Here is a 24,348-nt window from a genome sequence, read left to right as displayed (position 1 = left end):
GAGGAGGGGAAAGAGGAAGACTAGTTGTGGCCTTGAGATGAATTGCTGTGAAGGAGGTTGTTGACCATCCATTAACCTGCCTCTTTTGAGTTTTCCTTCAGGAAGAAAGGCCCACAGGAACTGTGGAAAGGGCACTGCCTGAACCTATGTGGAGAAGTGGGCACTGCCTGAACCTATGTGGAGAAGTGGACCCACATGGCACAAGGGGTAGACTATGGCATCCATGAGCATGAGCCTCAAAGAGCCCTTACTCTAAGGGGGGTAATGGACTAAGGGTCCAAGCTGCTGCACTCTGACATCTTTTGCCCTGTCTATGCGGAGGTTTTGCTCCCCATGGGCTGCTCCTAGACAATAATTGTGTGTGGCAGGAATTCTAAAACAAACCTGTCCCATAAGGTCCACCTTGGCTTAAGGACTCATGGCATTCTTGCCAAACCTTTCTTAGGCTGCACAGGGGTCTATAAAGCTGTCACTCATTTTTTCCTCCCTCTTTTCTTCTCTTGTGGGTCAGATTTGCATTGTGATCTGATGGTTCTCCCAGCTTTCCCTATCTCCCTTTCTGTTTTCGTTCACAGGTATTTCCCCTAACAAAACCCTTGCATGTCTAATTCCATTTTGGCCCCAAATGTCCATAGTTCTGAAGATGAGAAACTCTGGCTTACAGCGTTAGTAATAGTGAGAGCTGGGTATCAATATTTGCCCCAATTATTTTGTGAATCCCTGGAGACAGAGCTCTCAGGGATTGGTCCAGATGGCAGATGCTGCACCAGGTAAACGATGTTTGTGAGAAGCAGTTGGAATAAGACTAACAGTATCCTGTTCCTGAAGGGAGGAGTTTGGTCAGAACTAACTTCCTTCCTTCTTTCCTTCCTTCCTTCCTTCCTTCCTTCCTTCCTTCCTTCCCTCTTTCTTCCCTTTCTCCTTTCATTCCTTCATTCCTTTTCTCTATTCTCCTTCTCCTTTCACTCCCCTTGCCCCCTTTTTTCTCCCCCCACCTTTCTCTTTTCTGACTCCAGTGACTTCTTTTTGTCTCTTGTCTGAATATCAGTTAGTAAGTGACAATGATTACTCCATAGTTCCATCATAAAAACATAATTTTCATGCAAGCAGTTTGCAATGATTTTAAATTTCTCATGGTACATTTTTGGATAATGGGTGAATATTTTTGGAAAGTCTGAACTTAATCAGAAAAGTTATTTTAGAATTATGATCTTAGAGTAATTGCTGGGCTTTTTGATCTGGAAACATTTTCTTACCAATTGTTGTCCACTCATTGCTCAGAGATTTGGGTTAATAAATTTATCAGTTAATAATTTTTTCCTTCTTTCAGTTCTTACACACTTGTACATATTTAGTTTCACTTCTATTCTTAGCACCATACCCCTAAATTAAAGCTGAATTTGCTCCAACCTTAAGTTTTAACTGGGTCAGGTTTGCTAAGAATCAAGCCCAGTTTTACTTTTTTTTTTCTTTATTTTTTTCATAAATTTGTTCTGGGTTTCAAGAACGTAATGAAACCAGAACGTGGGGGAGTTTAGAATATAGTCTGGTCTCAATTTGTCTGCTTTTTGAAAACAGTGGTCTGGTTTCAACCCTACTAAACTTGGATAGTTTAATTGAAAAAAATAGCGACTGGAAAACCCCATCAATCCATGGAATACCATGGCACATTTTTAAGGACAATAAACCCAGCAGGAAAGGAAGTATGGCATTGTTCTTATTAGGTTTGCCAATAGAGTAAAGTGATAGATATTCTAAAATGAATGTACCAGAATGTATGAGGGCTGGTCTCTTCAGAAAGTGACCTTGGTCATCAAATCAGCCCTTATTTATGTCTCTTATCTCTACCTCGATTAGTTTCTTTCATCTGCTTTCCCAAATGTCTTACCTCACCTGAAGGCTCTGTTTTACTTCAGTCCTGAGTGAAGTTATAAGCATTTAAAAAGTTTCAGTCCTTCATTGCATGAGGCTTAGCTTAGCATTGGTCGCTACCCAAGACTTGGACTTAGCGACGTTCTTACCACTGAGCTTTCACTTTGGGAAACGGACACTGGGTTCCTTCCATACTCAAGTAAGAACCAGCTTTCCTCCAAGTCCCTTTGTCTGGGTTTCGGGCACTGAATGTTTTGACTGTCTTGCTCTGTCCCATTATATAAAAAATAATTTATGCATTTTGTCATCTGGTTTTCAAACTTTAAGGCTTCAAATTAAGGCCTGTCTGCAGAAACAGTAGGGTTTGAGGCATTGGCTCTTGGTGACATCCCACACTGCTATCAATCTATAAAAAGTTACTGTCATAGTGTCAATAGAAATATGGTTAAATCTAAGTAAGAGTTTCCTGACTTTTAAGTTAGTGACTTGAAAAAAAACCATTTACGCTGCAGTTATGTGAGTAAAAGACTTTTTAAAAAGGTTCTATGAGTCTTATCAATCACAATCAATTTTATTTGCTAAATTTAGTACTAGAGTGACATTATCTGTATGTTCTTTGTATAAAAACATCTAGTAGAGTGTCTTTTTTGGGGTTTGTGATATTGAGAGGTTTATGGAATTTTATGAAAATTCCACCCACAATCAAAACCAATGTTCTCTTATCGTTGATTAATTCTGTCAGATGGGTCGGAACTAATACTTTTTTGAATATATGCAAATTATTTTTCATTTAAAGTTCTGTTTTGTCTTTTTTCCTCTGCTCCATTTGCTTCTTATTTCTCTTGTTCTCATTTTCCTTTTTTTACTCCCATTCTCTTAAAATAAAAATCTTGAGGCTTTCCCCCCAGTTTTCTTTGCTATAGAAAATATTGAAGTTAATGAATATATTCAAATAATACAAGTGACATTTGTTTACATAAACATTTTATGATGCTAATTAAAAGAAGGCCTGGATATCTAGAGAGAGAGCCATAGAATTTGGAAGTGATTTATTTTCTCAAAATGAAAACAGTGGTTCTAAATGATGAGAAAAGAAAAACACATTACCTCAACATTATCACTATGACCTTGGTTGCTAAATTTATCCTATAAATCAGGATAATAAATTTCAGTAGCAAATATTTAATTTTTAAAAACAATAACTTCCTTTAGCTGTTTCTTATGAGTTAAAAATTCCTAACAACCTCATTTGTTCTTAAGCACACATTTGTCTATATTATCCAAAGAGTGAAATATGGGGGATCTAGTTGGATGATGTTTCTTAACCTGCTTATATTTTTGGAGGACAGGAAACAAATGTTTCTGGTATATTCCATCTGTCAGCATTTCTTAACCAATGTAACAGAAATGGCTAGAACTGCAAAGTTTACACAAGGTAAGAACTTTATGTGATCAGACTGGATTGAAATAATGTTGAGAAATAACAAAAAGATAAGCAGTGGATTCCTCAGCATTTTAAAGGCAATGTCATTGTATTAACATAATTCTCTTAGATGAATACAGAAACAGCTCTGTATACATGCCAAAAAAAAACACTAAAAATGCTTGATTTTAGTTACAGTGCATTACTCTTACTGCCTTCAGCAGGCCCTGATGTGATTATGTAAGTGTAATTATTTAGTCTCCTACTCATGAATGAAGCACTGGGCTAGAGATGATCTTTTTAGAGCATAATTCATTAAATGGGACCTGCTAAGGAGAGCTGCTAAATGTAACCAGCTGCTTCAAAATTATATTGTAAAGCATGCTTGAATAATACAGTTCACTGAGCCTGTTTCATGACATGGCCTCCCTCCATCTCATTTAGTTACTCCATAACTGAGTAATCTGTTAGAAATACGTTCCCAGGTAGGAGCAGAGCCAAATGATCCATATCTCAGATTCTGGCTGGTGATGGTTCAGTGTGATGTGTGGTCAGAATTGTAGATGATGAGAAATAACCAGAATCTTTCTCTCTTGCCTCAGCCATTAAGGACATGTTTACCAGTTCATTCTTTTCATACTTGGAAAGAAGTGAATTTGGCTACAGATTTTGTTCAGATTATATTTAGAGAAGAGCCAAAAGTATAGCCAGTATATATTGTAACACCAATGGTATGCTTTTTAAGATGATGAGTGCTTACTGAATCCTTCAGCATGACCATATATTGTGTGTGTATGTGGTGGTGGTGGTGGGGGGGGGATGTGGTGTAAAGTACACATAACATAAAATTTACCATTTTAAGCATTTGAAAATGTACAATTTAGTGGCATGTAGTACATTCACTGTGTTGTGCAACCATCACCACTATCTAGTTCAAGAACATTTTCATCACTCCAAAAGAAATTCCATACCCATCAGTCATTCTCCATTCACTCCTCCTCCCAGTTCCTGGCAGGTAATGGTCTGCTCTCTGTCTCTATGGACTTGCCTATTCTGGCTATTTCATATAAATGGAATCACACAATATGTGACCTTTTGTGTCTGGCTTCTTGCACTCAACATAGTGTTTTCAATGTTTAGTCCCATTATAGGATGCATCAGCACATGATTCCTTTTTATGGCTGAATAATATTGTGCTGTATGGATGGACCACATTTTGTTTATTCAGACACTTGAGTTGTTTCCATCTTTTGGCTGTTGGGGTTAGTGCTGCTATGAGACCATAATTTTTTTTTTTTTTACTTAAATAAAATCTGATTTGCAGATTTGTGTTTGTCAGTACCCAAGGCCTACCAGGCCACTTGGTAGTGCTGGGTTTCAAGTGGAAAACTAGCAGGAAATTAGAGCCAGAAACCATGTTAGTTTAACAGGTCTTAGGAAGATGGTGAATGATGATAAAGGCATATGGTGACAAGAGAATTCAACTAGAGTTAAGGATTTGGGGGCTCTGATCTTGGTTCTGCCACCAACAGATTGTGCATGTAATTTTGGATAGATTATTTCACCTCCTTGGGCCTTTATTTTCTGATCCACAAAGTGGAAGAGCAGAATTCATGAATAGTTCTTCTACCTCCAGGGTTTAATGCATGCAACAGGCTGTGCAAACACACTGTGTTCCTCATCGTCGAACACACCTTTCGCCACTACCATAGCTGCTGTCACTCACACTGAAATAGAGTAAAAATACTCCTTTTCTGTGCTCAAGGTGTGAACATAACAGTTTCTTGTGAACTAGAGGTGTGAAGAGGGTCACGGCCTGAAATCATTCAAATGCTACAGTCGCAGAAGGGCTTGAAATAACACAGCTCAAAATATGAAAACAGTGATTGTCTCTGTAACCAAAAAACTGAAGTAAGTGTTTGACGCTGAGATTATACCAGCCACAAGTATCAATGGGAGAAATGAGTTCCATCAAATGTTTGACATTTCCAAGATCACTCCTTATAGAAAGCTAACAACATTTTGGAGTTGGGTGAGCAGGTGATTCAGCATTAAATAAAAATTTCAGCCACTCTCCAAAGTTTCCTCCTCCTTTTACCTAGGCAAGGAAACATTAATAACTTGTGAAGTTTCCTCTTTTATAAAATGGAGACTGTGCTGGGTTATCTCAACTTGTTCTAAATGGGAATCCAGTACACTCAGAGTGTACCATTCAGGTGAAGTGAGCTGGGGTGCCTCAGAGGTCAAATAACGGACTGTTTACCCTTCTCTTTCTGTCCATTTCTCCTTGATTATGGAATAAGATCTCAATATGTGGAGGACTAAAATCTAAATATGTGACCCTGGGCAAGTCAATTAACTTCTCAGCATCAGCTTTCCAATCTGTAAAATACAGGGGTCACCTAATTTGAAAGCATCTATCCTTGCTTATTGATAAAGTCACTCCCCTAAATTTATTCCTGGCTGGCTGTGTTGCAACAGGGGTAAAGAACTAAGAATAAAACACAATCCAGCCTTAATTTTACGTTTAGGTATGAAAAGGAGACTGAGAGATAATCAGAGATGATAACGGCTAAAACCAGACATATAATGAGAAATCATGATCCATAAATGGAGATAAGATAGTCATATGAAGTAAGGAGCTTGGCAATTAGAACATTGATCACCTTACAAATTGCTTTGTGACCCCAGTTGACTTTGTCATTTATTCATTCAAAAATATCATTTGTTTTCATCTCTACATAAGTGAAATTCTGATAGGTGAGCATTAATCTTCCACGGAAGCAGCCTCTGCATTTTATTTTGTCATTCAGACCAGCAAATTAAACTCACTTTCCTGCCAATTCCTTCCCCTTCTTCTCCAGCGAGAGGACAATGCAGACGGAAAAGCCAGGAGGAGCCTACTCTATTTCCCCACTAAGGGGCTGGCAGAAAGTCCATAGCTCAGAAGCATCCATTTTTACCTGACATCATGATGCAGATTACAGTTTCCTAGGGACTGAAAATTAATCTACCACATTTATTTGAGTTCTTGCCCAGCCCATATTTTCACCCTTTAATGGTAACAAAGCTAAAATGTCTTTCCAGTCACTTTGCATATCATTTCCTTTCTCTTTAACTCTCTTTCGAAGTGAGATGATTGATAGATCCTTCTTCAGCAATCACTTACTTTGGTAGATGATTTTCTTTTTCCTTTGAACTGAATTTTGAAAGGAGTTGTACTTGATGAGCTAATTAGCACAAAAACACAGAGTATATAACCTTAATTAGGCATGATTACTGGCTCAACGTAATGGGATGTCCTGAAACTGCACGCTATGCAAATATTAGACTTTTCATTCTTCCCATTACATCTGAAACCTTCAAGCAAAGGATGTTTTGCAGTATGTACCACAGTCAATGCCAGGTGCAAATCTTTAAACAAAAGGTTGGTTTTTTGGGTGTACTTGTTGGGGAAAGGATAATGGAAGGGGTTTTCAAAAAAATAAAATTTAAAGAAACTGAAAAGTTCTATTAAACTCAGAATGAGCTTTACAAATCCAGAGGAGTTTTAAAATGAAGTAAAACAACCCAGTTACCCTACTCAAACCATTGTCACATCTGGAATACTGAAGATACTTCACTCTAGGCATCACTGTGAATTATGCAAATCTTGAGAGATCTTTCAAATCCAGAAACCACTAAGAGTACTATAAAACCAGTCTGGGGTTTACTCAAGCTAGTAGGATATAGGAAGATAAAAACAAATCACGGTGAATCCCGAACCCTAATTTTAGCCAATTATTTTCATTTCCTTTACCATCAACCTTCATTTTATTTTCCAAATGGGAGTAGTAAAAGTAAAAATTGGCTTTTCCCTTCCTATCCTGAAATAAAAATATTCAAGGATGTGGTAACCTCAGATATTTGAATTTTCAACCACTGAATAACTGAGATCCCCCAATATACACTTCTTATATTATGTCTAGAGCTGTGAGTTTTCAGGCTCGGTCCGAATAATAATAAGCTATTTTGAGACACTGACAGGAGCAGAAATTCAATAAATGTGTGAGTACTAGAATATTTAATACCTGATTTTTTTTGTCTAGTGTATCATTCATTCACTAGAAATGATAATACAAGAAAGTTTGAAATCCATAGTTTGCTCTGTATTGAATATAGAAGCTAACATTTTACTGAGTACATACTACATTCTAGGCACAGTTTTCAATATTTTATTGGTATATGGTCTCATTGAATCACTACACTGACCCTGGACGGGCGTTACCAAAATTAGCCATATTTTACAGATGAGGAAACTGAGGATAAAAAAAGTTTAAAAACCTCATCTAAGATCACATCTAGTAAGCAGTAGAGCCAGGACTTGAACTCATGTCTGTCTGACTCTAGCCATGCTCTTAACCACTGTGCTGGGTGCGTTAGTATCTGTCTATCTTCTGATCGAATCAATCCTTCCTTATTAGCACTTTCCCCAGAGCTGGAAATGAGATGCAAGAGAAATAAAAAGAATTGAGACCTAAATCAAAATCCAGAAATTTTCTATCCCCTCTTATATACAAAGGAGGTCCTAGTTAAATGCTATGTGTGGGGTGAGGATGTGAGTGTTGTGGAGCTAGAATTGGAAATAAGGGGGACATGATTGAGTGTAATAGACACAGATGTAAATGATTCAACATGCTATTGCACATGAGATAATACAGAAAAAAACTCATAGAGGATGTTTTCTGGAGGACGTTGGGCTCTCAGTCCCAGATGAACAGTTAGAAAGCCTATGTGCTAGGATTCAATTCACTTCTCTTTGACTTTAAAGCCTTTGCTTTAGTGTAGTGATTAACAGCATCACTGGCTTCAAACCCTGGCCCTACCACTGACTATGGGGGACTGGATAAGTCTCCGTAACTCTCAGTTCCTTGATTTCCTCCTTTATAAATTGGGGAAGACAGTAATCCTTGCCTTGTAGAGTTATTTTGAGACTTGAGTGAGATAAAACTCCATAAACATTTGAACAATTCCTGGCAGCACCACAGTACCTCCCAAGCCATAAATCTGGTGTCATCCTAAACTTCTCCATCTACTCACTGCTTATGGATTAGTTTCCTTAGGATCCTTGCCACTACTGCTGTCATTGCCTTAGTTTAGACCAAGGGTTGGCAGACCATGGTCCACAGCCAAATCCAGCCTCCACCTGTTTTTGTAAATTATGGGTTTTCCTTTTAATTGAGGTACAATTGACATTGTAAATAATGTTTTATTGGAACACAGCCATGCCCATTCACTCATATATTTTCTGTGGCTGCCTTTACTCTATAACAGCAGATTGAGTAGTGGCAACAGAGACCATATGGCCTGCAAAACCTAATATATTTACTCTCTGGTCCTTGACAGAAAACGTTTGCCAATTCCTGGTTGTCTGGAGTATTGCAATGGTCTCCTTCCTGGTTTTCCTGATTATATGTTATTCTTCCCTGAACCCATCCTCCCCACCCCTCTTCCTATGCAAGGAGGAATTTCCCTAAAATGTGAACTCAGCCATGTCAATTTGCTCCTTATGGTGCATTGACCTTCATTACTAAGAACATCAGCTTTCACCTACTGCTGATCCCCATACTGACCTTTTCCTCTGACCACAATGAATGCTTTATGCCCTTTCCAACCTTGGCACGTAAAGTTCTTTTTATCTGAATACCCACCCCTTGCCTTTGTCCTCAATAATAAGCTCAGGTTTTACTTTCTCAGAGAAGACCTTTCTGACTTCCTTATGCTGAACCAATGACTGCTCTACAGCTTGTGCAATAATACAGTTCCAGCATTTATCCATTCTTATGATCATGGGTTTAGGTGTCTACCCCTGCCACTCTGTGGTTCCTCTCAAGGGCAGGGATGTACATTTTTCACTTTTATATCTCCAGTGCCCAGCCGAGGATCTGGCCCTTAGTAAGTTCCCATTGTCTGTTGTTATTATCAACTGGCATTTCAGCCGGGACTTAAAGACTTATACAAGGTGCTAGGGGAGTGTCAAAAGAAAAGGCAATCATAGGAGGCTTCTTGGGGGGAACTGACACCTTAGCTAATTCAGAGCAGATGAGAGGGAGGGTAAAACAGGCAAGTGGAAGAAAAAAGGCAGTAGGAGCCGCATGGGTAAAGATGATGAGACCTGAAAGAGGTGTGTTGGAGTAATGACAAGCAGAGGAAGGAGACTTGTGAGGGAATGCTGGAAGATAGGCTAAAAAGAGAGTTGTTAGTTTTCAAATCCACAGAGCCTCCTCTGAACGTGCTGAGGTGCATGGACAATGGGAAACTGGGAAGGGCTCGAGCAGGCAAACGCCATATTCCAAGTTGCAATTGTCTGTGTGTGTGTCAGTCTTCTAAAAGTCTCTTAAAGTACTGAGTACGTTTTTGTCTTGTTATCGTTCCATCCCATGTATACACAATTTCTGGAATATCATAGGTTCTCAATAAATGTTTCACCATTGAAATATATGAAAACTCCCCAGTTTTAAGGGAGGGTCCCCGATGTTTAGTATTCTCTTATAAGATGAATACTTGTCCTGTCTACAACTTGGATCAATTTAAGTAATTCAGTCATATTTAATCTTGTTTCTTGGATTTTCTGCTTGAAAAATTCCCTTTAGAAAAAAAAATGCTATCCTCTTATAGAAGGTTTGAAACCCTTGGATCATTTTGGTTGACTTTTTCTGGACCTCTCCTACTCTGGTCTGTCTTGGTTGAGTTAAGGTTTTCAAGAGCATCTGAATTGTTTCCTAATCTGCAAAACTAGTGGCAGATGAGTTTATTTCTTGTCATTTTGGTATTTTGTCTCAACCAAATGCTAAATGAAGCTAGGAGAAATAAAAACTCTTATCTGTAAAGCCTGCCAGGGATGGTGCTTCACAGGTAGAAAGCAGAGCTTTTATTAATGATGTCCACAGACTACTTCTGTCACTAGCTCAAGGGCTCAGAGAGCTGGCAGATTAGCAGTTTTGGGGTGTGTCAATGAAATGAACTAGGTGCTAAAAGATGCCCAGACAACTGGATAAAACTGGGATTTAGGGCACTCCTGCACTCCAGGAAAATTTCCAAGCCTCCAATTAATTATCCTCAGAGAAGAAAAAAAGCATCAGTTTCAACTTTAGTATATTTTCCACCTATGTTTTGTGCAGTTTTATTTTGAGTGTTTGAGGTTATCTTTTCGACGTAACAGCTAAACCCACGGCTTCCTTTCTCGTAAAACCAAAACAAAAAAGCTTTCTATTCATGCATATCCAGGATCAAAGCCCAGCTATATAATGTCCTTGATTCTGTGTGGGTTCAAACACTTTTCAAAGCTTCAGGATCCTGAAAGGTTTCCCTCCGCTTCCTGAAGACCTGAACACTGTTCCCATACAGCCATGGCTTGCTTTGGGTTCCGGAGGCACGGAGCTCAGATGGATCTGGCTTCTAGGACCTGGCCCTGCACTGCTCTGTTTTCTCTTCTCTTCATCCCCGTCTTCTCCAAAGGTGAGTGAGGCATTTGGAGCATGACGGTGGAGGAGGTGTTTCTCCCATTTGGGTTTCATTTCTTTCAGCAGTCAAGGGCAGTGATTTCTAGCAAAGCCATCAGCTCAAGGTAAAACTCCAGTCCCGTGACTTGGATAGCTCTGTATCCTGAGGCAGTCAGGGGACAGCTGGCAGCAGCAAATAAGCAGAGATACAGCTTATAGCTGAGTGCTGGACATTGAGTAGGGGTTTAATAAATATACCTGAGTTGGTTTGGGAGCTATAAACAATTTGAGACTCTTCTATATGATTGGAAGAAAATACTGGGAAGTTAAGTGATTTAGGAGAGAAGAAATATCCACAGTCCCGAATACATCTGACCTTGGAATCAGAGTGAGTTCAAAATTTTTCTTTTTTAAAAAACATTGATTGGAGCAAATCATGGAAATTTTCTTTCCTACCCAATTCAAGGTTTTGAGGTTCTCTAATGCACTTCTATAAGCTAATTAGCCAGCTTGTTTAAATTTTAACTCTTCTTTACTTAATTCAAGGTTTTAAGGTCCTTTTAATGAACTCTATAAACTAGTTAGCTAACTATTTAAAAAACTGAAAGAGGTTTGAAATTGTAAAACAAAACAAAACAAAAGAGTGAGAGAGAGGAGTAAAGAAAAGAAGAAAGGAAGAAAAAAAGAAAGAAAACAAGCCATCAGTCTGTTTGGCATAAGATACTTAATTGCTGCCTGATCTCTCTCTGTGGACTTCAGAGGCAGATTCCCCAGTTATCATATAGAGTAAAGCTCTATAAAGGTTGATGCCAGGTTAGTTACATGGTATAAAATGATGAGCATTTCTACTGAAATTCAACCTTATCTCTCTCTGGACCTTCTTGGTTAAGAAACCATGTAGTTTGCATGAAGTAGGTGTTCAAAAGATGTTTGGTGATTTAATTTTTACTGGATAAGAAATATTCATATATATATATATATAATTTTATTTTACACGTTTTGAACATGTAAAGATTAAATACCTTTAGAAGCATTTAAATTTCCTTTTTAGGAAATTTATCTCAACCTATAACTGGGATCTTCCCACTGTGGATAATGGGAAATTGAATGTGAGCAGATTTAGTGGCGATAATTTGGAGATTTCCTGGGGTAGAGCAGGAAACTTGTTCGTCTTTAGGCTTAGGGTCAATACTACAATGATTATTGAGTGTCTATTTGGGCAGGATATAATGGCTGCTCCCAAGAGTTTATAAGCCAAAGGCAGAAGCTTGAGGAGGTGTGATCAGTGGACAAAAAACTTTAATATAGGACAGAACTTGATTTAATTAGACTTAATGCTCAGAGGATGCTAAGGGGGTGTCTCAGAAGGCAACCCTCAGAGATGAGGGTTGGGGAGGGAGACTGTTGTCTAGCCAGCCAGGGCTGCTGGATTAATCACGGCAATGGCTGCTGCCAAATTGTTCTGTATTCTGAGGACATATATTGCCCAGAACAAATGCTTTGGGGAAAGCACTAGTGCCTTCAATATAGAGTCACTTATATAAAGGAAGGGGTGTCCTGGACTCTCAGACGCCAGTGTTAGGTTGGGATTAGATCATGGGGAATACTGAATGTTATTTATTTTATTTGTTTTTGCAATATGTGTTATGTAAGGCAGCAAAGGCTTTGAGCAAGATGAGTGACATTGTTCAATCCAAGTTGTGGGTGTCACTTGTATGATTGACTGAGAGGGGTTAGTTATAGAAAGGTAATTTGAAACGAAGCCACCATATTTTAGGTTATATGGGCCTTTTTTATGTAGAGCTGGCCTGTCTTATCCTGGAGAAGCCAGAGGGAAAAAGAACACCCCGTGAGGGTGTTTAAGTGAGGAGAGAAGGCAGCGGAAGACGTGGTGGCGGTGGCAGGGGAAGCCCACAGAAGTTAACAGCAGGGTTGCCTCATCCTGGGGAGGAAACGACCTGGTGCCCTCTGCTCTGTGGCTTCCTTCATCTAGCAGCATCCCTCACTTTATGATAATAATGCCAGGGAAGGGGGTGGTTGGCACTGTGAGCCAAGGCTCAGCTACTTGTTGGTAATAGAGGTACAGGGCCAGGTAAATGTAGGCAGAGGTTTCTGAGGTATGCTTTGAGATATAAGGCAATATTCTGTACCTCAGTCTTCAAAATTTCCCCTGATACTCATAGTTCCTGACCTATAGTTCCTCCAATTTTATTATAGCCGTAGAATACCGGAGTTGGAAGGAGCTCTGATATCATCTAATCTAATCCCCTTTTCTTACATGTGAGGGAAAAGGATGTTTACGGGGTGGGGGTGGGGGCATGACAAATCCTGCCACAACTGATTACCTTCAAGAAATGATTTTTCAATAAGGAAATACTTTTTTTAAAGATTTTTATTGGGGAATTGGGGGATAGGAACAGTGCTGGGGAACTGGGGGAAGGGGAACAGACAAGCCGCTGTCATCCTGCTCCTCAGTCCAGCCGCGGAGGACGCCGCCCCACTGGCCCAAGCCGGCACCATCATTGCGCTCCTCCCAGGCGAGGCAGACCAGTCGCCGGCCTCTGGATGGCCACTCACTGTGGCTGCTGGCAGGCCACGCTGGCCGCTGGCCACACACGGCAGCCCATGGCAACCCACCGCCACAGGGGCCGCAGCCCACGCCATCGCCGGCAACCCACAGCAGCCCAGCTCCAGGTCGAGCCGCTGCTCAGCATCCTAGCCGTGGAGGGCAGTGTCACCGACCCTCACACGTGGGATCCCAACTGGGGCCCTCTGGCGTCCCAAGCCAGCTCTCAACCATCGCGCTACTCGGCCAGCCCAGAAATACTTTTATGGAGAGTAGCTGGAAGACAGTTGAGAGATGGAGAGAAAGCTGGGATGGATGGAGAAGGGAAGGGATAAGGGAGGGTGATGGGCTTGAGGGGAAGAGAAACTGAAAGGCAAAGTTGGAGGGTACCCATCAAAGATAAACCTTTTCTGGCTTGAGGTTTTCCATAGGCCTGATGGTGGTTAAACATGATTTCACTGAGTTCCCTTTGGTTTTTCCATGTTAGGGATGCACGTGGCCCAGCCTGCAGTGGTGCTGGCCAGCAGCCGAGGTGTTGCAAGCTTTGTGTGTGAGTATGGGTCTTCGGGCAAAGCCACTGAGGTCCGGGTGACAGTGCTACGGCAGGCTGGGAGCCAGATGACTGAAGTCTGTGCTGCTACATACATGGTGGAGAGCGAGTTGACCTTCCTAGATGATTCCACCTGCATTGGCACTTCCAGTGGAAACAAAGTGAACCTCACCATCCAAGGGCTGAGAGCCATGGACACGGGACTCTACATCTGCAAGGTGGAGCTCATGTACCCCCCTCCTTACTATGTGGGCATGGGCAATGGAACCCAGATTTATGTCATTGGTGAGCAAAACTATATCACTACACTGATGCCTTTTGCATTGCTGTCGCTGTCTTCTTTGCATGAAAATAGTTTTGTTCTTTAATTTCAGGTGGTTCATTTTTAGGGTTGTGGAAATTCTCTTTAAGAGTTCTCTGAACTGTTACATGGTAACTTTGCTTAGTATGGGTGGCAACCCAAACAGCATTCTGACTATAAAATAAAATGGGTTGGGGAAGGTCTTTTTTTTTTACTGGCAGGCTGGGGCACTCACTCTGGAGTGATAACCATCACCAAGTTTGCCCTTATGCCTTAGATAAGACACTCCTGGGGAAATAGCCCCAAATAGCCGATTGACCTGTAGGCTAGCAATATTATCAAGGTCTACAAGCTTGAATTTCTTCCTTTCTTCACCAATGTGGGGAGTAGGGCCCTCAAGTTTAGAGTATCTCAAGGAGGCTCTGCTTTGTCTTCTGTTGCAGATCCAGAACCATGCCCAGATTCTGATTTCCTCCTCTGGATCCTTGCAGCAGTGAGCTCAGGATTGTTTTTTTACAGTGTCCTCATCACAGCTGTTTCTCTGGGCAAAATGGTGAGTGTGATGCTGCCAATACACCGCTTTGGGTGGGGGATATCTTTAGTGATAACAACTGACCAGATGACCCCACTGAAAAGTTTACTTTTCTTGAGCTGAAGCAATAAATGAAGGAGAGGAAGGACATTGGTGAAGAATACACTAGAACCCTTGGCATTGGCCTTTGAGGTTTCAGGATGACTAATATTTTAGATGAGTGTGTTTGACATTGAATGTTTGTGTGCTTCTGAATAGGGTTTCAGTTTGAGTAACCGTTTGAATAACATGGGGCAGCTGTTTTACTCTTTATCTTCATGACAAGTGTACGTAGGTGAATAACTCTGAAACACAATGTTAGCTTGGCCAAAACGCTACTAGAGAAGACCGCCTGGCTAGATTGTATTTTCTCCCTTAATGTTCCTCTACTTCACCTGAAAGCCATCTCTCAGTGCCACCCAGCTTGTGCCTTCCTTGTCCAAGTGGTAGCTGTCCACTTAATACTTGTCCAGGGCTCCCTTTTACCCAGTTATCTTGACTTGGAAGTCTTTCCCTGCCCTCCAGCCCAGTAAATGAGACCCCCCATTTTTATTTACTACAGTTGTTGGTGGAAGAGACAGAGATATGGAATCAGGCCGCCTATCAGGACCCCTTTCAGCCACCTCTGTCTAAGGCTGGTTTTGTCACAGACTTTTCCCTCTCTTTCCTCTCTTTCTCTCTCCTTCCCTCTTCTCTTTCTCTCCCTGCCTCCCTCTCCACTCCCCCCTCCTCCTCCAAGATCCTCTCTCAACCTGCTCTGTTGCTGTAGCTTCTTCCTACCTCATTTGCTACAAACCACTACACAGACTAGTATACTAGCCCTCAATTTGTTGAGGTGATAAAAACTGGGAACCTAATGCAGACAAAGTAATAAAAAGTTTATGAGAAGAGGAGATGAGAAATACAGCTCTCAAATAAGATAACTAAAGTGTATTATCTTATCAAGCTTGTCCCCTCACACCCAGAACATCCAGTCACTTATAGGCATTTTGGGCGTTTTTTGTGAAGCTTTCTCCAAGTCTCTTTCTCCCATCTTCCAGTCGGGGAAAATGATTGCTATTTTACATCTACAGCACAGAGTTATTTAGCTAAAATGAATTTTAATAGCCGAATCAAGAAAACCTCCTGGGGTTTATAATTCTGTATGTTATGAACATCCATTTTTTAACAGGGTAGGGACCCAATAGCTGTTGAGTCCTATTATGGTTAGAAGTGGCTTCTGTATTCCTCAGTAATAATTACTATTTCTTTTTGTGTTTGGCAGCTAAAGAGAAGAAGCCCTCTTACTACAGGGGTCTATGTGAAAATGCCCCCAACAGAGCCAGAATGTGAAAAGCAATTTCAGCCTTATTTTATTCCCATCAATTGAGAGACCATTGTGAAGAAGAAAGACCATTTTCCAACTTCTAAGCACTGAGACAATTCTACCTTTGTGCTATCCAGTTGTTTCTGTTTGTGTACTTTGGGAGGATTCATCTCTCTTTCATGTAAAACTGGATGCAGAACTCAAATTAAGTGTACTACAACTCAAGGCAAAGGAGCAGGAAAACAGAGCCAGGGTGTTTCTATCATATCACGTCGAATTTTAGTAAAAGCATCCCTTGGGAGCAATATGGGGCTGCAGCATTATGATATAGTATCAAGGAAATAAGTTAGGGAATGGCACAGGCCAGGGAAAGCCCAGGAAGGGGTGAAGAAGATTTACATGAGAGACGTTTCTAGCTGAAATGATGTTTTCAAGTTAAACATTTATGCCGTGTTATTTTTCTTAACAAGTGTATAATTAAATGAGTACTTTAAAAATACTCACATGGCTATATTTTAGCCAGTGATTCCAAGGGTTGTATTGTACCAATATGTATTTTTTATTTGATAGCATTGTGCATGGGGGCCACATGTGCTTTTGTGTACTTGCTGATAGTTGGAATATAAACACTATATGGCAGTGTGTTCCCACCATGGGTTCAGAAGAAGTTTGGTGAAGGGGCTCAGGACACTAATACACCAGGTGAAATACAAGGTCACCTGCTAACTGGCTTGGAAACTGGAGGAGATGGCAGAGTCTTGCAGACATGTTGGGCTGAATTGGTGTTGACATGTGCTTTGGGTTTTTATGCCAGCTCCTTTTCATGGTGTTGAAGCCAAAGCTGGTGGGATCTGAGTTAACTCAATAGAACACCATCGTTGTGAAAATGCCTCATTCTCGGTGTCCTATCCTATGGGTGTGAACTTCAAGGAAGCTCCATTTACACAGGGCCCCAATCCCTTCCACATGGTTAATGCCACAGACAGAAAGAAGAAACAGGCGGCAGAATGGAGGTTTCTGAAAACTAACACTGTTGGTGTTTTTTAACTCACTATTTTCCATGAAAATGCAACAACATGTATAATATTTTTAATTAAATAAAATCTGTGACAGTCATTTTTCCAGGGTGGTCTTTTTCTTCCTTGTATTTGACTGTTGTGTTTGAGCTTGTTTTTGATTGATTCATTCAGCAGTAGGTGGGGTCTCTAATATTAGAAATACTGGCAACAAACTGAAAAAATCCAAAAGGGCAAGTAATGTTCATGAGTCAGCTGTCCACTGCCAGTTACCTATAAGCCATTCTTAGAAGGAATTCAGCCTCTGTCTTTTTAATTTCTTCACAAGTACTTGAGATATAAAGTGGGCTACCACAGATATAGCAGACCTTGATAAATCACACACAGCATACTCTTTAGCACAGGTTCTTCACCTCCTCTTTCTTACCCACAGCTTTCTCAGCTCAATGGCACTGATTACAGTTGCCACAGCAACTCGAGTGTTGTGAAGTGTGCCCCTTGCAACCATTTTAATCTGCTTCCATGGAAAATAGAGCTTTTCTTTGTGGCTTCCAAATAGACTATTTCACAAACGTGGGGAAAACATCACTGTGGTCCTGTGTTGCTATCAACTGGCAGGCCTGGACCTGGCCCCCGTGAGCCCTCTGTGATTCTTGGTTAAACAATTGTAGCCTCAGCCTGCTTGGTTTCTACAAAGGTTTCTTATTCTTGACCTCCACATCCTGTTATTGTCTTGTGAAATGATTCTAAGTGTGGCCAGAGACCACCTGTAACTGAATCAACCTACTAAAAATGCTGATTAAAGGGTTTAACCTTAGATGCACAGAATCAGAATCTTTGGGGAATGAAGCTAGAAGTTTGCTCTTCCAACCAGCTCCCAGTTCTTCTTATACCCATCAGATTTTGAGAATCACTGCTTAGGCAGCTATCTCGTTTTTGCTCAATATAGCGCCCTCTCTCTCTCCCCCGCCCCCCCTCCACAGCAAATGCCAACAAACAAATGAGACAGCACATAGTGAGCATTCCATTAACATTTGTTACATGAAAATGAACATGTCTTTCACAATATGGGAATAGCAGTGACCTACAATGAGCTCCTACTGTGTTGAAGACATACCTCCTGCTCTCTGTTGGAAGCCATGAAGAAACACACAGTTTAGGAGTCTCAATGGATAGTATGTTGCCATTTCTACTCCTCCAAGTGTCTTTAGAGATCATTCTTTTCCACAGTTGATGGCAGATCTAAATGACACAGAGGGCCTTACACAAGGGACCTCTCAGGTACCTTTCAGACACCACTAGACAGTGGGCCAATTTATATAAGCTTAATATCTCCTCTATTATCACCTGAAATTCTACCTTTAGCTATTTACTGAGTTAAGCATTGCCCTCTTCATTCAGTCTCAATCTTGAAAAAAATAAAGTACTCCTTAGCTCAAAAAATTTTCATCTGTGGCAGAAGAAATGGGCAAGAAAGACTGACCTGAGAGTCAACTGAAAGGAGAGAAAGAAATTATGGGAGGGGGGGGGCATCTTGTCACTAGATGAAAGCCTCTTCTAATCCCAATTTCATTTATAAGGATAGATTGCAGGTCCTTTGCCTGCAATACTCAGATTCATTGCCCTCAAGTCAGAGGACCAACTGTTTCATGCCATTCCAACTTTAATCACTATCTCCATCTCTGGGATCAGAGTCCTGGGGAAGCCCAAAGATTCCACTCATCTATATGGGGCTTGGTCCAACATGGAGGGGGAGGCTTGGCACCATAACCCTCCTTGGAACCACTGGTCCCAGATAGGAATGTGGATGACAAGGGGAGCAGGCTAGAGCTACCAGGGGTCAGCCTTAACTCCTACCAGTTCCCAGCAAAAAACTCTGCTCATCTTCCTTCTTCCAACATGGTGTTCTCACTTCTGCTACTTCTTGTTTCCCTGTTTCTCATCCCCAAATATCTGTAGCCCTCATTTTCACATGCATCAGGATTCATCTCAAATTCTGCCTCCACCATCAGATTCAGACGCTTCAAGACCACATGGATTTCTCCACTCCTAGTTTGCAACTATACTTGGTTTCATCTCTAATAACCTCAAATGCACATGTCTTTTTTCTCTAGCTTGAGCGGAAACTTCTCCAAAATAGAAATCATCACAGCTTTAGGCACACAGTAAATGCCCAAATAAGTGTACTGAAGAGTTGGGGAGTTAGGGTATCCAGCACTGTGGGAAGGACAACTGTTTTCTAGGCAGAACTTGGCTGCATTTTCTTAGGTGGCCTCAGCCTAATATTTTTCCCCTTGAACCAGCAGAACTATGCGTAGGTCAATCTATGTCATGGCTTAAACCTTCAAGACTCTGGAATGTGAGGTCCAGCTGGCCACTTGCTCCACACATTCTACTTTTATCGCAATCCGGTCTTCCAATCTCAATATCTCTCTCTCATTCATATTCTCCCTTTCTCTTTCTCTCTCTGGGGAAGGCAATAAATGCTCATTCTTACTCCCTCATTTTTGAACTGTGTTTAGGTGTTGCTAAAACTAACTGTTGTTTTTATACTTAGTCTGAGCCTTCTTCTATCTCCAGTTGATGTACACTTAATTTACTTGGGACTGAACTTGCAAAATGTTTATATCATTGTGATGCTAATTGGAGCAAAGCAAGTTAAGAAGTTTGAAGAATTTATAAATTTAAGTTATTGTTTTGGGAGGTCTCAAAGCAAAGCAGAAAATGACTTCCTCTGGAAAGTTATTCCTATTGCTTCTCTTCTCTTTTGCACCTGGCTAGAGCCAAGACTTAAGTGCCTTAGAGGCCTTGTTTTATTTCATACATTTTTTCTCATCTCAGGTCAGTTTTCTCTGTTCATACCAGAAAGCTGAATTCTCCTATTGCTGGAGAGAGAAAAAAGGTTCTTTCCTTTCTTTTTTCCATGTCCTTAGCTATAGGCTTGGACAGGTATTTGTATAGGTAGCTTTGCCAGATTCGGCCCCAAACAAAACAAACTGAAACATGCATCCCCCACCCCAAACTAGGATGACTTGTATTTGATCTGACAACCTTATCAGCAGGAAATTTTATACCCCTAATGTGGTGTGAATAAAATGTGTGCTGGAGACCCCTCCCCAGGAGTTTCTGGGCAGGAATAACCTGAGACCACTCGTACGGCAGCAGTTTCAGTTCTAACATCATCTCCTGTTCCCACTCCTGGGCACATGTAGGACTGATGCTAGTATCACTGGGGCTAAAGAGTCCTACAAAGGAAGCAGCTATTAATCTTCTAAAACGTTTTCTTAGAAAAACTCCGCCTGTTCTGGTCTATATGGCAAGGAGTCTGACATTTAGACCCTTCTTGGAAATCATTGCTTTAATGGGTGCACTCTATTATAGCTGTTCTTTTATTTATTATGTATAGTAATTATCTGGAGCACTTGGGGAAAATGCAGGTTGAGGTGCCTCAGACCCAGAGCTTCTCATTTATAAGACTGGAGGTGAGGCCTGAAGATTTTAATTCTCCAATGAGACTTTGGATCATTTTTTCAGAAGCCATGGTCTAACTCAGGATCCTACCATCATAGATGATTAGGACTGGGGAAGAAAACTTGGAAATTATTTTAGAAGAAAATGAGGCTCAGAGACATTAAGAAACTTGTCCAAGGTCACAGAGTGATGCGGGATTTGAACAAGGCTAACAGGCCAGGTCTCTCAATTTTCACATCAGGGCTTTGCGGTGGGTGACACTCTGAACCTTTCTGCCCAGGGACTATCCTTTTCAGGCTGCTTCTGGGACATCACTGCCACCACTTCAGGCTACCCCCAGAAAACCTGCTTTCCATTCCACCTCCACCCTAGCTGCTCTGTTAAACCTTGCCATGATCATTGCCATTGGTTGTGGCCTGATGTTGGCTCCCTCTTTTCTCTCTCTCCCTTAACCTTCCCGGCATTAGCAAGATAATTTCAGGTGACCCAGCCTGTCTCAGCCATCCTACAGAAGAATGCTGCAGAGGAAAACGCAAGAGCCATTGCCCATAGTCTGTCAGCAATACCTGCAGTATGCCGAGACAGGTTCTAAATTTTGCTAGAAGTCATGCCACAACCCAGGGAAAGGATACATGCTCTTTTTTATCACGTGCAATCAGGTTACCATAGCAACCGATGGTGTTTTAAAAACATGATGCTAGTCACACAAAATGATACAGTCTACTTGAACAAAAAAACGGAGGTGCTGTCTGGGAAGAATTGTAGGAAATACATTTCAGGAGATGATTTCAAATTTTGGAAAGCAATGCAAATGATTTCTCATGTATAGCAATTTTCTGAGGATGTTTCCTTTTTCTTCTTGCTTCACCTTGACAACACTTTTGTCCGTGCTGCTGTTGTCCCACTATTAGCTTATTTTCTTCACCTTGTTAAACATGAGTCTTGCTTTTCTTCTGTGTAGTTAACTTGCAACTCAGACACAGTCTCTACTCTCCTGTGAACTTTCTTTCTTTCTTTTTTTTTTTTTTTTTTTTGGCCCCTGGAACATCAAAGTTATCTTTAACCTCGACTGCACCTTAAGGATAGCAAGCTTGGATTTGTGAATGAAGTCTAGCATTCTCTAGTATTCCTTTCCCATTAATGAATCTACCATGCTGCTTGTAGTTCATCAGCTCCTTATTCTGAATGAAGAGGGACAGGAAACTGACTTGTGAAGCCTGTAACGCTGCACAGATGTACTTAGCTAAAGCGATCCTTGCAATATCCCTGCAGAAGAGATACTGACATCATCCTCATTTTACAGATGAGAAAACTGAGGTTCAGAAAGGTTTTCTTATTCTGCTAAAGTCACACAGCTAGGAAATGGCAGAGTTAGGATTAGAACTGATGTTGAATTCCAAAGCACATGTTCTTTTCAAATAACCATATCTAAATTCTAGGGGCTATCTGCAAAAGGAAATAGGCAACATGCAAAGTAAATGGGGATCGAAGTGCTAGAGAAATAAAGCATTTATCATGGGCATTACAAATGGGTGTTGGAATAAGCAAATATGTAATCTTTAGACAAATATTTCGAAAGGTTTTTTGAAGATGCTTATTCTGAGGTTAGCGCTAGCAGCTGAGATCATAACCAAAGAGGAAAACAGGAAGTGAAGACATTTAAAAGTGGACCACTGGTTTCATTCCAGTGTTAGCAGTGTATTTTCACATTCACTGGCATTGAAATCAGTACTGGCTAGATCTGGGTATTAGCGCTTCTGACTCAGAAATGGGGGAAAATGAAAACCATTAATACAGCCTGTGGGAATCTTTGATTCTCACATAATCTGTAGTGTGCTCTGGGCTAGTGGGGTCATTCCTGCTTCAAAACAGTCCTGAGGTAATAGATGGTAATGATCGGTGAAAGTCAGTGAGAGTTACCTTGCATGGATATCTGTGACCCTTGGCGTAGGGCTAGTTTGTAAAAGAATAATAATCAGCTTAGAGCAGAAGGTGAGGTTGGGAGGTGGGAGAAGGGAGAGTGTGAGTTGGCGTTTAGGGGTTCTGGAAAACAGCAATGAGTCCTTTTGAGGAAAAAAAAAAGAGAACAAGAGCAGAAGACAGAGGCCTGAATGGTAAATAAAGTGGACCAGTATTCTGTGAACAAAATTATAGAGCAGGGCCCAATGCCACACAGAAGACTGAAGACTAAGAGAGCCCAAGTCAGAACCAGGGGCCTCTCCAATTGACAGTGATGAACATACCTGCACAGAAATAATTTCTACTGGAAGTCAAAGTGTGGGAACATCTGGGACCAGGAACAGAAAAAGACCTTCCCTGCTGGGAATGAGCATTAAAGGGAATGGTTCAGCTCTGGATGGGTGGTGGTGGAGGAAGGTGTGTGTCTGGTGTGGGGTGGGCGCTGCGCAGGGGTGAAAGCTGATTTGGGGAAAGTAGCATCAGTGAGCATCACAAAGGAAAAACTGAGTGCTTTAAGCCTGTACAAAACAGAGCAGCATGGACGACACTTGTGCCAATTTGAGTGTTTATAGTGTTTGTAATTTGTGCTTGAGGAGGTGATTCAAGGAGGGCATGATAGCTGTGTTCAAGATATGAAGGGCTGTCATATGAAAGAGGAATTAGATTTGCTTTGTGGGCTTCCTGGAGCACTCAGTCCTGGTGTTCCACAGAAGAACATGATACAAAGGGAGATTAGCATGATTTTTCTTTCTATATGAAGGCTTGGTTCCAAGCCAGGTAGTGCATTTTATGTGATCGTATTGCAGATTGGCTGGGGACAGGTCTGCTGGATCCTCATCAACCTCAGCTGGTGGGGAAGGGATCAGAAGATTGGGTGGGGTGGGGGGCTGGGGAAATGGACCTGACTGAAGACTAGCCCCTGCTGGGCAGGCAGCACTCCTGTGGACTGCATCTGAGACTTGTGATGGGGTCAAGCTCCATTCAGGCAGGGATCACTAGCCATGGAGGTCTCACCTGGCAGGTAGGTGCTTTAGGTGGTTATGGTAGGATGTACCCAAAGCAAGATGGCCACTGATATCCTGGTGAGTCAGCTGGTTTACATTAAGATCCCTGCAGACATTTGGGAGTCCAGAGAATAGGCGCCCATGCTTGGGGGAGGTTAGGAAGGGTGTCAGGGAGCAGCGGCCCGCTGGGCAAATAAACTGAGGCCCAAATCCAGTTGAGCTTCATAAGTCGAGGAGGAGACCTTGCTTGGAGGAATTGCTACAGAATAGGTCTGGAATTGACCACTAGGCCTCTGATCCCATGAACAACCTTAGAATCCTTTTCAACACAGTTCTCTAGGGAATCAGAGAGTTGTCATAAATAGCATTCAAGATGTCACTGATAACCTCAAGGATTTTAACCACTTCTAATTTTTCCAAGACCCAGCTCAAATGTCCAAAGCTTCCTAAACCCTCACATGTGGTTACTCTCACTGCACTTGGTCCTTCCGTCTTTTAGCTCTTAATCCTCTGCAGTATCAACATTCGTCTATGACTTTTTATCTTCTCTCATTTGAGCTCACTGTGGGCAACGGGAGAGTCCTTCTCATATTTGTCTACCCAATCTTTAGCGGGGAAGATATTATTTCTGTTTTTGTTAAATAACTTGGCCAAGATCTCATCACAGTCAGTGGAAGAGATAATTTGAATTCAAGTCAGTCTTTTTTCAGACCCTGTGCACTTTTCCTTAAACCCTGCACACAACGGTGTGCCCATCAGCAAGCTGGCACAGGCTTAGGTAGGAGGAGAACAAGGCCCCATTTGTGAGCATTCACAGACGGTCAGGAA

General features: G+C 41.3%; 1 protein-coding gene across 2 annotated transcripts; it reads left to right on the top strand.

The window, feature by feature from the left end:
- The first annotated feature begins 10,549 nt into the window (after positions 1 to 10,549).
- Positions 10,550 to 17,173, top strand: CTLA4 (cytotoxic T-lymphocyte associated protein 4). Of its 2 annotated transcripts, XM_019663699.1 has the most exons (4): positions 10,550 to 10,792; positions 13,830 to 14,177; positions 14,637 to 14,746; positions 16,029 to 16,189. In XM_019663699.1, the coding sequence occupies exons 1-4, from the start codon at positions 10,684 to 10,686 to the stop codon at positions 16,131 to 16,133; spliced, it is 672 nt and encodes a 223-aa protein (XP_019519244.1). In that variant the 5' UTR covers positions 10,550 to 10,683; the 3' UTR covers positions 16,134 to 16,189. The 2 variants fall into 2 exon arrangements, with proteins under 2 accessions (XP_019519244.1, XP_019519245.1); XM_019663700.1 differs by lacking the exon at positions 14,637 to 14,746 and having other exon boundaries at positions 10,630 to 10,792; positions 16,029 to 17,173.
- The last annotated feature ends 7,175 nt before the right edge of the window (positions 17,174 to 24,348 follow it).

Source organism: Hipposideros armiger, unplaced genomic scaffold, assembly GCF_001890085.2.
Source record: "Hipposideros armiger isolate ML-2016 unplaced genomic scaffold, ASM189008v1 scaffold_399, whole genome shotgun sequence".
NCBI classification, from domain to species: Eukaryota; Metazoa; Chordata; class Mammalia; order Chiroptera; family Hipposideridae; genus Hipposideros; species Hipposideros armiger.
Note: the sequence above shows the minus strand (reverse complement) of the source record. Positions and strands in the feature narration are given on the sequence as shown.

What these genes read in the sequence shown, in the direction of transcription:
- CTLA4 (XM_019663699.1), top strand. Translation starts at nt 10,684, where the DNA reads ATGGCTTGCTTTGGGTTCCGGAGGCACGGAGCTCAGATGGATCTGGCT. An exon ending in CATCCCCGTCTTCTCCAAAG is followed by an intron (nt 10,793 to 13,829) that starts GTGAGTGAGGCA and finishes TTTCCATGTTAG; the next exon opens with GGATGCACGTGGCCCAGCCT. An exon ending in AACCCAGATTTATGTCATTG is followed by an intron (nt 14,178 to 14,636) that starts GTGAGCAAAACT and finishes CTTCTGTTGCAG; the next exon opens with ATCCAGAACCATGCCCAGAT.